This window comes from Haliotis cracherodii, unplaced genomic scaffold (assembly GCF_022045235.1).
Source record: "Haliotis cracherodii isolate W230 unplaced genomic scaffold, xgHalCrac1.p SCAF_1, whole genome shotgun sequence".
NCBI classification, from domain to species: domain Eukaryota; kingdom Metazoa; phylum Mollusca; class Gastropoda; order Lepetellida; family Haliotidae; genus Haliotis; species Haliotis cracherodii.
Window position 1 is genome coordinate 14,515,532 of NW_027266264.1, and position 16,776 is coordinate 14,532,307.

Here is a 16,776-nt window from a genome sequence, read left to right on the forward strand (position 1 = left end):
CATGCATGCGGGCCAGGCATGGCGTACACAGTTATGTCCCTTAACTTCCAGAATTTATTGGAAGTGGGTTGAACGTCCAAACCAACCCAAAATAAGGTTGCACTTGAAAAGTTCGTTTTTAGATATAAACTTGGTTCCTTAAGTTTTGATACCACCACCAGAAAAATCAACAACAAACGGACAAGAAAACAAACATAATTGTGAACATACTGACTCCTTTAAATATATCTTTTGAAAGAAAAACAGGCAAATTATAGTAAATGTTTGCGAGGATTTAACTGGAACGATGTTTCTTGTATTTTATCTCACTTTACCTGCGATATAGTTTCTGTTGATTCCCCATAAATAAATAAATAAATAAATAAATAAATAAATAAATAAATAAATACATAAATAAATAAATAAATAAATAAATAAATAAATAAATAAATAAATATTGTTGGGACAGTAAATTCTCCCAAAAGAAAAAAACCCAGTGTCTTAAGATTTCTATAAGTATTTGAACCTTCAACTGATCGTTAAAACCATTGATCTGCCACCACAACAATTTGCTCTTGGGTTTCACCAAAGAGTAAACGCGCTGGTCAATGTACATAATTTCGGGTCTTCCTTCCACACTGAAAATACGTTACATGACTATTGAAATTGCCCTCAAACCCAGTGTCACTCACTCACGTACAATACACAGCTGGGTGAGTGAGTGACTAGGTTTTACTCCAGCAAGAATTACGGGGACATAGAACCACGATTCATCTCTTTTTGCTAAATCACAGTTCAGTTTACAATGAGCTGCAGTGGAAACACACTGTTCAAACCAAATCATATGTCGCAAGATTTTATATCAAAACAATATTTAACTTAAATCAATCTGTCAGCTGGTAATCGGAGACACGTTATTTCAAATTGCCAATCTATTAAATATATCCTTCTTGCCTTGGCAACAATGAGACAAGTTCTGGACATGATATCCATAAAATCGATTCTTCAATCAGCTTCTTCCCATGATGCATTTCTCAAACCACAACACAGCTCGCCTTCTATTTTCAGCGTCCATAATGCTGTATTGAATTAAACAATTAATATTCAATTCACACGATTCAAGATGCCAACAAGAACCCCGCCATGAACCAATCTTAGCCTTCATTTATGGTCGTCTGCCATTTATATATGCCATCACAGCTTCCTGGTGCTCTCCGCATCCCCCTCCTCTATGACCTCCTCCCCCTTTACCCCCTGTTCCCTGACCCCCCTGCTTCCTGTCGGTGGGTAGTAGTCCGACAGCTGGATGTCGCCAAGGATGTGTTTCATGCCCTTTTTTATTTTCACTTTTTTCGACTCATCCTCTTTCCGAATGCCCAACTGTAGGTTTTGTGGTGGTTTATACCCTGGGTGTTTGTATGGAGGGAAATAAGAAAAATAAGGCCGCTTGTTCGAGTTCTCCAACGCCCAAGGGTCTCTCTTCATTTTCTTTATCCTTGCGTCAGCAAGTGCCAACATGTATGCCTGTTTGTGGACGTTTGGGTCGACTTTTGGTAAGGCAGGATTATGTTTATTCCTCTGTTTCGATTTCATAGTTATTTCCAATTTTTCCCTGTAACTTAGCGTCTTAACCTCTGTGTCGTGCTTAAGAATTCCGCCCTGGTCCTTTTTATTCTCCTTCACAAAAGAGTTCTGTTCGCTGAATCGGACTTTGTGGTCGCCATCCTTCCGCTTGCTGGAACACTCGCGCCTGTTGTGGGAAGTACTGGATAGATCTGTGGCTGTTTTATCTGGTGATGGTAAAGGCGTGTGGGTCCCATGTCGATCGAGACGACCATGGGCATGCTTCCGTCTAACAGGTTTGCCACACTGGGGGCACAGTCCCATTTTAGACACACACCATTTTTCATGTCCTCCAGTTTGGAAACACTCCTTACACCTTAGCAACGCTGTATCAACATCGGGACACTCGCACCAATTAGCTGAATTTATCCTTAAAAACAGAAACGAGTCCGGAGTCGTCAGAGTGGTCTCCCTTGATATGGAAAGTGGTCCTGGTGGGGAGAGGCTGAATGTTCCTCTGCGATGAAACTCAAACGAAAGATCTCTGGAATTAGAGTTTTCTCGTATATTTTCTTTGAATGGACTGGACTGACCTGCATATTTGGCCCAGTCGTCTTTCTTCCCGTGTTTGTATTTGACGGTTCCCCCAGTCATTTGGTCTTCCTCTCCCCAGAGTTCGATACCAGAAGGATGCGTGAATGCTTCTTTGGGTTTCTTTTTCCTCATTTCATCCCCATTTCTACTTTTCTTATCACTTCCTCGTCTATCGTAATGGTTACCATCTCCTAAGGTATACGAACCCTTTCGATTCAACACTCCGCTGCCATCTTGGGACAATGACCTTGACCTACCACTAAGTTCACCATTCCGACCAATCATCGATCTCTTCTCATTTGTCAAGGACGGAAGGCTCAGTCTCCCCTCCGCTGCCCTCTTCCTTTCTTTGGACACCGGAGGATTTGTAGTGAGGAACGTATTTTCGCTTACAAGAGGAAGAAACCTACCATCTTCTCCATGTATCTGTTTATCTTTTTCGAACATCGGAGGAAGCTGAAACCTGTTCCTGTTTCCTCTAGGCAACGCATCCCTGTTGAGGACGGCCGTATCAAAGAACCTCCCGTCTTCGGACGCGGGTGTGTTTGGAGGGGAGAAAGCCAACATTGTCGGGTGGGGGGCCGGAGGCACGTGCTCACAACGCTGGAGGTACCCCTTTCCAAACAGGTACCTGTAGGGGTTACCCATATAGCGGCCATCGGGACCCAGTCGACTGCATACATAGCAAAAGCTGTGAGGTATATGCTTGCGATGAACCTGAAAGAGAATTAATAAATGTAAACGTTCTTTCGGTTGCATTTAATCTCTTCCAATAGTAAAAATGCAGTATAATCTGTCCAGATATAATTTTTAATTTGACCAGGATATCCACGGATTTTCAATACCAACTGTTGTCAAAAATAAATTATTGTAACTAAAGCATGGAAACAGCAATCCTTCGGACTTTAAAGTGTCCAATTGACTCATTGAGGCCATGCCCTTGTTACTTATAGCCATGGATACAAGTCAGGTGAAAGGGGTTTAACGTCGTCGCGTTCAAATTTATTGCAAACATACTGCGTGTCTGCTTGCATAGGTACGGACTAATGCCCACTGAGCTAGCATGCTGCAGTTCAACACGGATACCCCACTGAGATACAGTTTACTCCGTCCCTTTTTCCTCCTTAATGCCAAGTGCCAGGCACGGTAACAAGTACATGTACATTCGTTTAACGTCTTTTGGTATGACGCGGCCAGGCATCGAACCATCGACATGACGCTCTATCCACTGGACCACGGAGGCGGTCTGTCTTGTACACAAGATTTGTTTGTTTGTTTGTTGTTTAACACCTCAGCTATATGGCGGCTGTCTGTAAATAATCGAGCCTGGACCAGACAATCCAGTGATTGACATCATGAGCATCGATCCACGCCATTGGGATACGTTGACATGCATTAACCAAGTCAGCGAGTCTTTTACGGCAAGCATGGGTTGCTGAATACCTATTCTACCCTGATTCTTCACGGGTGAGTGTATACGAGCGAGCTCGTAGGAACACTATGTAATATAGCACGTATATAGTTATTAGTAAATCTAAAAGAATGTATTCAATATTAGGTCTCCTAAAGCAGAATTTTGATACAATACATAATCGTTAATACTCTTAAAATAATTTACATAATAGTATTCAATGTTTTCCTTTTGTATTCTTAAATAGCTTAACCAGCATTTATGAGTCAGTCAGAGAGTTTCAGTTAAATCACAACTTGTCATTTTTTTGTCACGCATTTAGAGTTTTCCACCTTTGACGTGTACATCAGTTAGTGAGTGAGTATGGTTTGCCGCCGCTTTAGCAATATTCCAGCAATATCACGGCGGGGGACACCAGAAATAGGCTTCACACATTGTACCCATGTCGGGAATCGAACCCGGGACGTGTACATCACCAACCGTCTAAACACTCGTAGTTCGTACATACACATATTTAAAAACTGCTGTCCAGTATGCAATGTACATGTTTCTCACACAAAAGGTTCGTTTTCGTTAAATGATTTCATATTCAACGACATGTAACTTGTACACTGTAGGTTCAGGACGTGATTTACAGGGCATGTATCATGTTAGTGCTAATTCATGCCAATGTAATACCCAGTTTCAAGTAACATTTACCTGTGATAAATATCCTCGTGGAAATATGACATGGCAGAATGTATTTAATATTATACTGCAGGTTTTGTAGTACAATTGATTTCTTCCTATGTTGTAAATATAGACATGGGAAAACAGTGGTAACGATGGATGTTCGCTTTTGAGTACCATACAATGGAATACTGAGTGGGTGATTTAGTGAGTAGTGTTTTAATTAGTATCGTATTTATGTCATCGCGAGGCGTTGACGTTTACCACACTTGCATCACCCACGAACACGGGTATCCAGGATCATACCCGGGGTAAACCTGTGATTCAGACAAGCGAAACGTGGATGCTTGCATGCTAAGGGATGCAACTCTGCACACGGAATTAAGAATACCTTAATCATTGAGCCATCAGTGAGCACGGTAGCATTCTCACCATCCAATCAACACTTTTTCGCGTTTTAAGACAATCATATTATATCATGGCATATTGAACAACGTCCAAGTGTACGGGGACCTGTGTCACGGCCATGTGTATTGGGACCTGAAGTCATGTCCAAGTGTATGGGGACCTCTGGTTACGTCCATGTATCTGGGGACCTGGAGTCACGTCCAAGTGTATGTGGACCTTGAGTCACGTCCTTGTATTTGGGGACCTGGAGTCACGTCCAAGTGTATGGGGACCTGGAGTCACGTCCATGTATTTGGGGACATGTGTCATATCCAAGTGTATGGGAACATGTGTCACGTCCAAGTGTATGGGGACCTGGAGTCACGTCCAAGTGTATGGGGACCTGGAGTCAGGTTCAGGTGTATGGGGACTTGTGTCACGTCCAAGTACCTGGGGACCTGTGTGACGTCCAAGTGTATGGGGACCTGGAGTCACGTCCATGTATCAGGGGATCTGTGTCACGCCCAAGTATCTGGGAACATGTGTCACGTCCAAGTGTATGGGGACCTGGTGTCACGTCCAAGTGTATGGGGACCTGCGTCACAATTATTGCAAGCATCTCTGGCCACAACTTAATTTCAACTCACTGCAGCCCCTATTCCACCCCGTGGAGTGGCCCCACTCAGCAAAGCAGCCACCCTCCTCTGAGTCTTCTTTATATCCCCCAGGTCGAGGGGGACCGGCGGTGCCCGGGGGTAGCGGGTCGTGGTCGGCATAAGGAACAACTGCAATAAACACACATAATTATTCTTTGACCTACCTTCTGGGGGAACTGATAGTTGATCATGTGAATCAGATCATCCACATTCATGATCCCCGGGGGGTCAGGCAGGAGGGACATTGTTGGGTGAGGGGGTAGTCTGTGTCGGTGGTCTTTAATGTTCACCGATATCCTTTAATCGAAGTATAAATCCACGTGAATGAGTTTATTTGTTAGATTAATTGATAGCCCCTGCTGAACACGTCAAGGCCGAGTTGCCTTCGAGGTTGACACAAATCTGTCATCACGACAGGCTAAAGTCGGTTTGGTTGGAAATTTGATATTTGTATTAAGCCCAAAAGTTCCAGGCTTTTGTTTGGACCACAGAAATAGCAAACCAAAGTTATAAACCTCTTCATGATTCGTATTCCTTCATATTCCTTCCGGAATAATAAATATCCTAAAGCATCATCCAGCAACTGATCAAAGACATCAATGTGTTCACCACGTGAAGTCGAGCTAAAGTCGAATATAAGTCGCAGATTAGCATTCAAATCACAGGTCCACTGGAGTCAATATAACCAATACAAACTACACTAAACTCTTAGTCCCAGTTCTTCCGACATTAATTCTTCCGGCCTCCTTTGAATCACGGCAGTTATTGACTGCAGGTCATGAAGTCTGATTCATACGACGCTATCAAGAAAATGTCACAATTTCCTGTTATTGAACGTAACGTATCGCCGATCTCCAAATCTGTGTCTTGAGAGTCGCTGACAACACATCACAGCCTGAATGGTAAGGATTAATGAATGAATTGCAAAGGTGGATATGTACAACCTAAGGGATGCTGTCGAAACTTCAGCGAAAGGCTGACCGACGTACAACGCAATAGTCGACGTCAGTGGCGTCCATTTACAGCAGCACTGCTTCGACACGTGTTCTTTCAGGACGCGTGGACACGATGTCTGCAAGCCATCCTATGAGTCACGTACGGAGGCAGTGTGACCAACAGGGTACAGGTGCTGAAGAATAGCACCAGCTTATATTGCAAAAGGCAGCGTGATATTAATCATTAATCCCAAATTCCACATTGCAGCCATACACGCAATTTATCAACTTGCATGTCGTGAGAATAATCTAATCTTATCACCCATGCCAAGTGCCCAGGAAGCTAATATGCAAGCCCAAGCGAGGTTGTCGACGTGTTCAAATCGTTAAAGTTCATCCAGGGTTATAAACGATCCACGATTTACTATCTTGTCCAACGTTACCCCGTGACCACCAAGAACAAACGGTAAATCCACTTCAGCTTCCCACGGTAACCGGCAATTGATTAACTCCAAACATCAACAAGTCATGACCGCAAGGTTGTTTAGTTGAGTGTAAGCTCCGATTTCAGTACCGTTACTGCAAGTCTTCACGGCATGGTGCCTTGGAACAAACGCAAGCAGGTATTCAGAGACAGCGTTATTACACCGTAGCATTCTGCACTCGATCGCATGACGAACCCCCATAACAGAGGCATTAATCCAGCGTATTAATATAAAGTTGCAGTGAGCATTTCCTTAATGAGAGGCACAGGTATGTAGCAAGGGAAACAAAATCCACACAGTATATTAAGAAACCCGTTTTAACAGTATGATCCAATCTCCAGTTGTTTATTCAACAGCGGTGATATCAATGTTTGCATGGTAGCCCACGTTCATAGTAACAGTAATCCCCAGTGTCGAGGTCTTCTTAACAATGGGGTATGTAATTACCGACTTGGTCGACCATCCAGGTATGTCGAGACGAACACCGCGGACACCTGTATCATTGTCTGAGGTCGGTGATAGGGTATCAGTGACATTGGGGGTACGATAACGTATCAGAGCTCAGTGGAGTAGTGAATGATTTAATTGGCAACTCGTGTTGGGAATGTGAAACAGTTACTCAGCAAATTGCGATACTATATGCAGTTACATAGGGACCACTTGCACAAAGAGACCTTAACTTTAAGTTAATGATGATATGTAAGAGTTACTATGGCCTTGGCACTAAGATCGTTCTTTAAGAGGTCCAGCACATGACTGCCCGTGTGTGTAGTTGTTTTTAATTACACACATCTGTACTATTGTTTTACTGTACTTCATACTGGGTGTTTCGTATTGGTGTTATTTCTAATTTGTTGAATTGTTTTGTGCTAAGGGTCGTTATAATAGGGACACAGTATTTATAAGCGTGTTCATATTGACGCTGGTGATATTGCTGTCATATTTTAAGATGTGTAGGTGAATATGTTTATGGGAGTATTGTTGTTGACGTTACCATTGATGGTTGTGTTGGTGTTGACGTTAGCGTTAACGGTTGTATTGGTGTTGGCGTTAGCGATTATGGTTGTGTTGGGGTTGACGTTAGCGTTAATGGTTGTATTGGTATTGACGTTAGCGATAATGATTTTGTTGTCGTTGACGTTAGCGTTAAGTGTTGTATTGGTGTTGATGTTACCATTGGTGGTTGTGTTGGTGTTGACGTTACCGCTGGTGGTTGTGTTGGTGTTGACGTTACCATTGATGGTTGTATTGGTGTTGACGTTACCATTGATGGTTGTATTGGTGTTGACGTTACCATTGGTGGTTGTATTGGTGTTGACGTTACCATTGATGGTTGTATTGGTGTTGACGTTACCATTGGTGGTTGTATTGGTGTTGACGTTACCATTGGTGGTTGTATTGGTGTTGACGTTACCATTGATGGTTGTATTGGTGTTGACGTTCCCACTGGTGGTTGTATTGGTGTTGACGTTACCACTGGTGGTTGTATTGGTGTTGACGTTACCATTGGTGGTTGTATTGGTGTTGACGTTACCATTGGTGGTTGTATTGGTGTTGACGTTACCACTGGTGGTTGTATTGGTGTTGACATTACCACTGGTGGTTGTATTTGTGTTGACGTTACCACTGGTGGTTGTATTTGTGTTGACGTTACCACTGGTGGTTGTATTGGTGTTGACGTTACCACTGGTGGTTGTATTGGTGTTGACGTTACCACTGGTGGTTGTATTGGTGTTGACGTTACCATTGGTGGTTGTATTGGTGTTGACGTTCCCACTGGTGGTTGTATTGGTGTTGACGTTTCCATTGGTGGTTGTATTGGTGTTGACGTTACCATTGTTGTATTGGTGTTGACGTTACCATTGGTGGTTGTATTGGTGTTGACGTTACCACTGGTGGTTGTATTTGTGTTGACGTTACCACTGGTGGTTGTATTGGTGTTGACGTTACCACTGGTGGTTGTATTGGTGTTGACGTTACCATTGATGGTTGTATTGGTGTTGACGTTACCATTGGTGGTTGTATTGGTGTTGACGTTACCATTGTTGTGTTGGTGCTAGTGCTGGTGCTGGTGCTGGTGCTGGTGTTGGTGCTGGTGCTGGTGCTGGTGCTGGTGCTGGATGTGGCCTAAATGGTCCTTCCTTGTAGGTTGAATTTGGTATGGATTAAATGATGAATTCGTGTTTGGATTGGTTCTACGATTTTGTGTTGATGATTTTGTGTATAATTTGACATTTGGGAAGCATACACTTGTTGATGAATACCGATTACAATTTGTAGCTGTCTGTCGCCTTGACATGTATCACGATGCACGTAACCATGTCATTCGTGAACATGCAATTTATTACCTAGCATAACAGGAATGTTCATCCAAATGCCACGACACACGTCCTGCATTAAATGAATTAAGTCCTCAAGTCCCCAACTCTTTCATTAATGACTGTAGATCGACAAGGTTTATCCAACGGTGCTAAAACTCAAACATGTCCTCTTCAGAATGTCACCGACGCATGGAGACCCTCACGGACCCCATCTAACCGTGTGCTGTCAGTCTAGTCCCTGATATAATCTGTCTCCCTCCACACTAAGATAGTCACAGGATCCTTTAATCTGAATAATCTTATCACCACTGTCAACCCTTCAACTGTCAATATTTGGCCAAGTCCTCGTCCTTCATACAGTCCTATAAAACTCAGCCTGTGTATCACGTACACATGAACTCCATAAAGGGCGTCCCCGCGTGATACATAGTTTTGGGTTGGGGGTTGGAGGGGCGTGGAGGGGGGTCTGGATAGGTATTGATTTCGAGTAGTTACAATATATACAATGTAATCTTGTCGGTTCAGTTTGACCCCGTTTTAGAAATATGTAGATGCTATCTATTGAAAATATTGATTGAAATCGATATTTCAGCAATCTCATTCATTCCAGATTATTGACATGTATTACTTTTCAATACTGCAATAACGTCTTAATAGTTCTGATGCGTTATCTGCCTGTGAATATTGAATATGTATTTGAGAAAAATTCCATTGTGCATTTCAGCCCCTCTTATTTCAGAACATGAGTCACGGGTGGACCAGTCATCTGAGACATTGCAATTCGCAATGCGTATCATAGGCGCGTCTTGATCCAATGGTCGCGGGTTCGAGTCTCAGATTCGCCTTGACACTGTCTCTAGTTAGGTCAGCACCATACCGTGCTCTTGGATCTAAGACCTGTGTTACATTCGCTTTCCTCTAACATTAAGCTGTTACGATCCGACTAAACTTAAATATTGTTCATTCAAAGCTTCGTAAAACCCAAATGACCAAATCACTTTAGTAGACTTAATGTTATTTGAAGCAATTCTAGTATTTCTGTAAATAAGTTACGGGTGCCACAGGTGGGGCAGGATACACTCATATTTTCGCGAACACCTGGTATCATCATTATTTGATAGTGATTCATGAACACAGGCTAATGATACAGTCCGAATCGCACAGTGGACTCTACTTTTAACGGAGAGTTCTTATGATTATGGAAAAGGTTTCAATATGCAAATCCGTCAAGATGACGTCTTTTTAACCATCATTATTTGAATAAAACTAAGCATAGTTTATCATATATTGACTGGCGCCAAGCAATATAACCAACTACCGAAATACGAAGGTTACGTTATATATTACAAGTAAACACCAGGTGTCGTATGATCAGGATAGCTGCGACCGGGACGCGAACACTTAGCCCTACGGTCGCGGCTGATGGGACGTTTGTTTTGAACAGTACTGTACATGCCATAAGTCACAACACAGTAGTATGATTTCAACACGCCGGTGTTTAATAAAAACAACTAAAGTAACACCTCCAGCAAGTTGTACGTATTTTTGCACTACTGACCAAAACAATCGCACCCACAATCGCGACCGCCACGCGTAATTTTCACGCCACGGTCGCGATGTAGTGGACGTTTATTTTGAACAGTAGCGAATGTTATTTATCTTGGGTTTGGATTCTAATGGCTTATATCAACATAATATCGACTTTTTTTCATTCAAGGAGTTTTCAGTCTTTATTATACGGTATTGTTTCATGAATATGTTTCAAAGAAGTATATATTATACAGTCGAGCCCGTTATCTCGAACCTAGCGGGGCCGTGTTGTAACTTCAAGATATTCGGACATTCGAGATAACAAGGCATGAACATCAAGACAGATCAAGCAACAGTATTATAGATACATAGCAATACGATTGCATAAACAAGGTATTAAGAGCTCTGTACATTTATGCGATGACAAAATGAAATGAATTTCGTCGGCAATAATCAAAGTACCATGTACATGTACCTTATTTGACATAGCCGCAATCATTATTTAGCCTGTCCGCGTGAAAAACATCAAATTGCCACTATCGCCTCAAGCTTGTTAATTCACATCTTGGATATTGCGTTACTCGGCTTTGATTCCTTTAATCCAACCCGATAAACACTTTTTGATGTGCCGTCCTCTTTTTGCACATGTCTACTCGCGATGATGTTTTTGTCATAATAGATAACCATTGCAACTGAATTTAAAGATACATTGATGTGTGGGCAAAGGGCAACTTCGAGATAAAGTACAAAATTCTATAGTTCAGTCAAAGCTGGGACCGAGTTCAAGGTTCGAGATAGCGCTATGTATTTTTTATCTCGAATTCCAGATAAGCGGGTACATTTATGATTTATGTATCTATATAGTGGGGCGGGCGAGACCAGAGAGTTATATCGATAAATCGGTACTTTCGAGATAACGGGGTTCGAGATAACGAAGTCGAATCTACGTGATACTAACAATGTGTCTGGAACACTCCAGATTATTAAGTATATATGTATGTACGTAATGTAATATAATCACAAGAAGTAAATCGATCGTTATCTATCACGCCTTTGATAATCTGAGCACCTTTGTGATCTACAGACAGAATCTCCAATCTTCTGTCAGATCTAGAGAAGCGTTGTTGAAGCATGAGCAACTAGCATGCCATATTCCGTGCTCTGAAGTATTTTCTCATCCACCGCGCACGTCAGACAGCCAACTATGGGGAACACTACACCAAGGGGGAAAAGTTGATTGCATATGAATTGCACAAATAAAACGTACGTCAGCCCCTTGTATGTGAGAGAAAACGTTTTCAGAAATATATAGAGTTTGTTTACTTGCGGGATATAGTAAACGCATCTGAACAATAAAATGTAATCTTTCCATTACAGAATACAAATGAGTGAGTGAGTGTGGTTTTATGCCGCTTTTAGCAATATTCCAGCAATATCACGGCGGGGGACACTAGAAATGGGCTTCACACATTCTACCCATATCGGGAATCGACCCCCCCCCCCTCCTCCCCCATTACAGAATATGGTATACTATATACATTTGCATAATACTTTCTGATGTTTAACGCCGATTCGAAATGAATTTCAGTTATATATCCATCTGGTCGACCACTACGACCAGCATGGAATTGCTGACGACCAATTCTAACCCGGAATCCCTTCGGGGTTGATAGACCTAGGGTAAATTATAAGTTTCTGGTACGCCAAAGGGACGCAACTCTACATTGCGAATTGTTGCAGCGCGTTAGACTACTGATCTATACGTGCCTACAATTTTCGTAATAATTTAGCTGGTGTGCAGTTGAAAGTATTCTCAAACTTCACGAAGATCATCTTCCTGAGGCAAGAGAGTTAACTGACTATAAAAGTCCAGTTTCAACCCTTGCCGAACTAGGCTGGTATTATGGAGTTACATTTTGGCTGGACTAACGAGTCTATGCATAGTCCAATCAAAATCGCGCCCCGAAATCGAAATCCGGTTCGTAAACTGTCGTGCAGGATTTGCAAAATATGAGCATCGCCAACTCGTTGTCAGCAGATATTTTCCAAATCTTTTCATGTTTTTAATCAAGGTACTCACGTGATTTGATGCATTTCGCGATGTAAGACCCGTTTTTATCACATTATAGATCTTGATTACCGATCAGATCGTCCTGACCGGGTGCCACCATTTTGTGCGAAGCAAACGCAAGTGATACAAGAGGTGGAATCTGATTGGTCCATAGGAGAGGCTTAGAAGGGATATAACTGGTAATAGTCACTGGTTGCGCTACGATCGTGCCCATTAATTCCAGCCTAGTTCGGCAAGGGTGGAAACTTTACTTTTACAGTTAGTTAACTCTCTTGCCTCGGGAAGAGGCACGAAGATATGTCACACATTATTTTGTATTTTGCGAAAAAGGCACGGATGCTTGTGATAACCGTCATTGAAGATTGTGTCAGTGATGGTGTTAAGAATGACAATGATAATGATACACTAATTTCTGTTCACTTCGCTCGTGTCATGCTGATCTTCAAATACAGAGAGAATTTGATGAGGCCGATTTACGGGACCTTTTACGAACGTTATTGAAACTGTGTCGATAAATTGTCAACAATAACAATGATAAGACATCGTCGTCTACTGTGATGTCATTACATACGAGGGGATATCAAAAGGATTTGAGCCTCACACAGAAAAAGTAAAAGAATTGGATTGTTACTACTTTATTTTTCAACATAGTCCCCTCCCAACTCCACACACTTGTTCCACCTAGTTTGCCAGTCACTGATGCCCGATCGGTAGAAGTCAACACTCCGGTTCCCTAACCAACCCTCCACAGCAGCAGTTAGCTCATCGTCATCTTCAAATCTCCGGCCCCGGAGGTGTTTTTTCAGCCTTGGAAAGAGGTGGAAGTCACTGGGGGCTAGGTCTGGAGAATAGGGTGGGTGAGGGAGGAGTTCGTAGCCACATTCTTGCACAGCTGCCATCGCAACACGGCTCGTGTAGACTTGTGCGTTGTCCTGGTAAAGCAGAATCCCTCGACGGATTTTTTCACGGCGTTTCACTTTGATGGATTGGCGCACCTGCTTCAATAACTTGGCGTAATACTCCCCATTCATTGTGGTGCCATGGGGCAGGTAGTCGATGTGAATCACTCCTTTGCTGTCCCAGAAGATGGTCATCATAACCTTCTTGGTGGATCCGGTGGCTTTGAACTTCTTTGTCATTTGAGAAGTGGCGTGTTTCCATTCCATCGACCCCTGTTTGCTCTCCGGATCATAATGTTAAACCCAGGTTTCATCACTGGTTACAATCCTAAAATGAAAATCATCTGGGTTGTCGTTGTACCGAGTTGGCAAGGCTCCACTGATGGTGACCCTTGACAGCTTCATGTCATCTGTAAGCATTCTCGGGGCCCATCTGGCACACACTTTGGACATGTGGAGTTTGCCATGAATCATATTATGTATGGATCCATATGATAGGCCTGTTGTTTCTTCGCGCTCATGGAGAGTAATACGGCGGTTTTCCATCACTAGTTTGTGTACAGTGTCAATGTTTTCAGGACTGGTACTGGTTGATGGCCGTCCGGACCGGGCATCATCTTCTAAGCTCTCTCTGCCACGCTGAAATTCCTTCACCCACCGTTTGATAGTTGCAGGCGATGGGGAAAACTCTCCATAAACTGCAGTCAATCGCTCTTCCACCTGTTTGGCAGATTGACCCTCTAGGACAAGGAACTTTATCACCGCTCTGTACTCTGATTTGTCCATTTTGCCAATTCACTAGGGGTAGGTCTCTTCCACGAAGTGTTGTGACAAAATAATTGCAGCCAGCAATATGTGTAGCGCATTGTACCATTCGACCAGAAATACTGTGTGAGGCTCAAAACTCTTTTTTTTTATATCCCCTCGTATTACGTCAACAATGCATGTGTGCTTCGTATGAATTTATTGTGACTTGTTTGAATGATAAGGAACGCATATGTGTAATGAAATGTAGTTAGGAAGCAACCACGCATACCTACGTCCGTGGGCATTATTGGCCGTCCTCAAAAGTACATTTCCAACTTTGCGGCATCAGTGACCAACTTGATGTCCGATGTAATTCCCTATTTGGACTTGTACAATATGTTCCCGTGTTTGTTCAGAAGAATACTTGACTTGTCTTTGCATGGGTTTGTGACGGGTGCCATCGGTTGGGCACGATACGTTCTCCTTTGTGCGAACATCTGTCAGGTTTATGGTATAATCGTAATCGTAAAACGGAGATTTCGTATGATTGTCGATATAGGAGGAATAACAACCATATAAACCTAAACGGTTGATGTATCCTGACTTTCAAATTACAAACCAACAGACGCATCTGCGTTGAAACACCAATGGTGTCAATGCAATGAAAGATACTCCGATAGCGGTATGGATTCGACAACTCCCGGTGTTCTGCTAAAAAACATACAGATAAATACTGACACAATAAATCATGATCCCGCTTCAATTACGATGAGTTCTTCGAGGAAGTTCCAGTATTGCTGTCCAAAGATATACAATGTAGCTCAATACTTTCTTAAGAAATATTTCATTTAAGAATTGACGTCAGTATTATTTGCGTTAAGGGCCTGTCACACCCAGGCGATTTGTTCGCCGGAGCTATGCCGGAGCACAAATTTGGCGATTTTGGGGGATCGGTACTACTACGGCAGCGCAATGGTATCATATCGCTAAGAACGGTAGTACATCGTCAGGACATCGTCAGAACATCGGGGAAAAATTGGCAACGGCAGGCGACGGTTGAATTTTTTTTAACATGCTCAAACATTTCGGCCGTTGCGCTGCCGGAGCGGGCAACGGGACTACAACGGCAGTATTCCGGTGTGGCTTCGTTAATGTCGGTAGAGCACCGGTAGCGCCCCGTAATGGATCGGCGGCTCTCCGGTGGCCTCAATGTGTACCGTAGTACTACCGAATACCACCGAATACCACCGAATACCACCGAATACCGGAGCTCAACCGTCACATCGGCAGCGCAACGGTATCACTCCGCTCCAGCTCCAGTCAACGGTGGTACATCGGTATAACATCGGCGGCGCGTCGGTAACACTAAGGTGACGAAAGAGGTATTCGGTAGCACATCGGCTGTAACATCGGTAGTCCAACGGTATCACAACGGGAAAGACGGTACTATTTCGTTATTGCCACGGTCAATTTTGATTTTTCAAGTGCCGGACGGGTCTCAACCCAAAAAGGTACGAGAATCTGTACTTTACTAAGAAAGTGTTATCCCAAATATAACATTTGTTACATTTGACCACTTTCTAAATGGCATTGTGTATTCATAGCTTTCGGCCATGGGAGCCGTGCCAATCTACATTTGTCAGAGGGGTACTCAAAGTACGTGATCTAGACTACCAGTTGTCGGAGTTTCATTTCGTGGAAGCCTCAGTGGCTGAGTGGGTTAGATCGCTGACTTTACTGGCGATTAGGTGCCTCACTCTGGCAAGTGTGGGTTCGAATCTCGGACGGGACTCAACCCAAAAAAGTACGAGAATCTGTACTTTACTCAGAAAGTGTTATTCGAAATATAACATTTGTTACATTGAGTAAGATAGTAGCATTAGGTTAAATGTAAATCCTTGAACGACCGGAGTATATTTTTTGCGGGAGATCGCGAGACTTGGGGTTTATTCAAGACTGGCGTCTATTTGTCTCAGAAGAGGATTTTTACTTGAGATTTACATGAAAGCCTTGGTTTTTTCTCTCACGTTCTGTACAGCACCCTCATCCACGCGACATGGATCCCTACAGACAGTAATTGGTAGGATTCACGGTATTTTCACTCTTCAAAATGTCAGTGAAGCGTAGACTAAAATACGACCCGGCATTGATTCAAGACAGGCGTTTATTTGAGGATTTACGATATAGAAGAAGAAGAAGAAGAGTTTATAATAGTTTCACGTGCACATAAATCAATAGTCATTTCACAGTTTCAAAACTAAAATATGAGCACCTAGCCAATATTACGCGACACTTTTCAAACATGTACAACGTAATTAAAATATAGTTGATTATGCTGACAATAACACATGTTTGAATAAAATTTAACAAGATATAATAATTACATTTCGTAAAAAGTGTCTTCAGTGAGTTTCCGGGTTAGAAAAGGTCCCAATTAAGCAATCTGTGCTGGTCGTAGCTAAATGGATCGGGTCGTTAAGTTCGATGACTTGGTTAAATGCCTGTCATCACACCCTGATAATCACTGGT

General features: G+C 42.7%; 2 protein-coding genes across 2 annotated transcripts; both read right to left on the minus strand.

Annotated features, from left to right (window-relative positions):
- Positions 1 to 1,173: 1,173 nt before the first annotated feature.
- Positions 1,174 to 5,504, minus strand: LOC139454306 (uncharacterized). Its single transcript, XM_071235931.1, has 3 exons — positions 5,424 to 5,504; positions 5,251 to 5,388; positions 1,174 to 2,853 (listed from the first exon to the last, which is right to left on the minus strand). Exons 1-3 carry the CDS (start codon positions 5,502 to 5,504, stop codon positions 1,174 to 1,176), a joined length of 1,899 nt encoding a protein of 632 aa, XP_071092032.1.
- An 8,293-nt stretch (positions 5,505 to 13,797) lies between these two features.
- On the minus strand, positions 13,798 to 14,286 carry LOC139454311 (protein GVQW3-like). Its single transcript, XM_071235943.1, has one exon. It carries the CDS (start codon positions 14,284 to 14,286, stop codon positions 13,798 to 13,800), a length of 489 nt encoding a protein of 162 aa, XP_071092044.1.
- Positions 14,287 to 16,776: the final 2,490 nt, after the last annotated feature.

Bases quoted from the DNA above. Each gene is read 5' to 3' on its own strand.
- LOC139454306 (XM_071235931.1), bottom strand. From the start codon at position 5,504: ATGTCCCTCCTGCCTGACCCCCCGGGGATCATGAATGTGGATGATCTG. The intron at 5,389-5,423 runs GTAGGTCAAAGA...TGTTTATTGCAG, and splicing joins ACTATCAGTTCCCCCAGAAG to TTGTTCCTTATGCCGACCAC. The intron at 2,854-5,250 runs GTGAGTTGAAAT...ATTCTCTTTCAG, and splicing joins GGGGTGGAATAGGGGCTGCA to GTTCATCGCAAGCATATACC.
- LOC139454311 (XM_071235943.1), bottom strand. From the start codon at position 14,286: ATGGACAAATCAGAGTACAGAGCGGTGATAAAGTTCCTTGTCCTAGAG.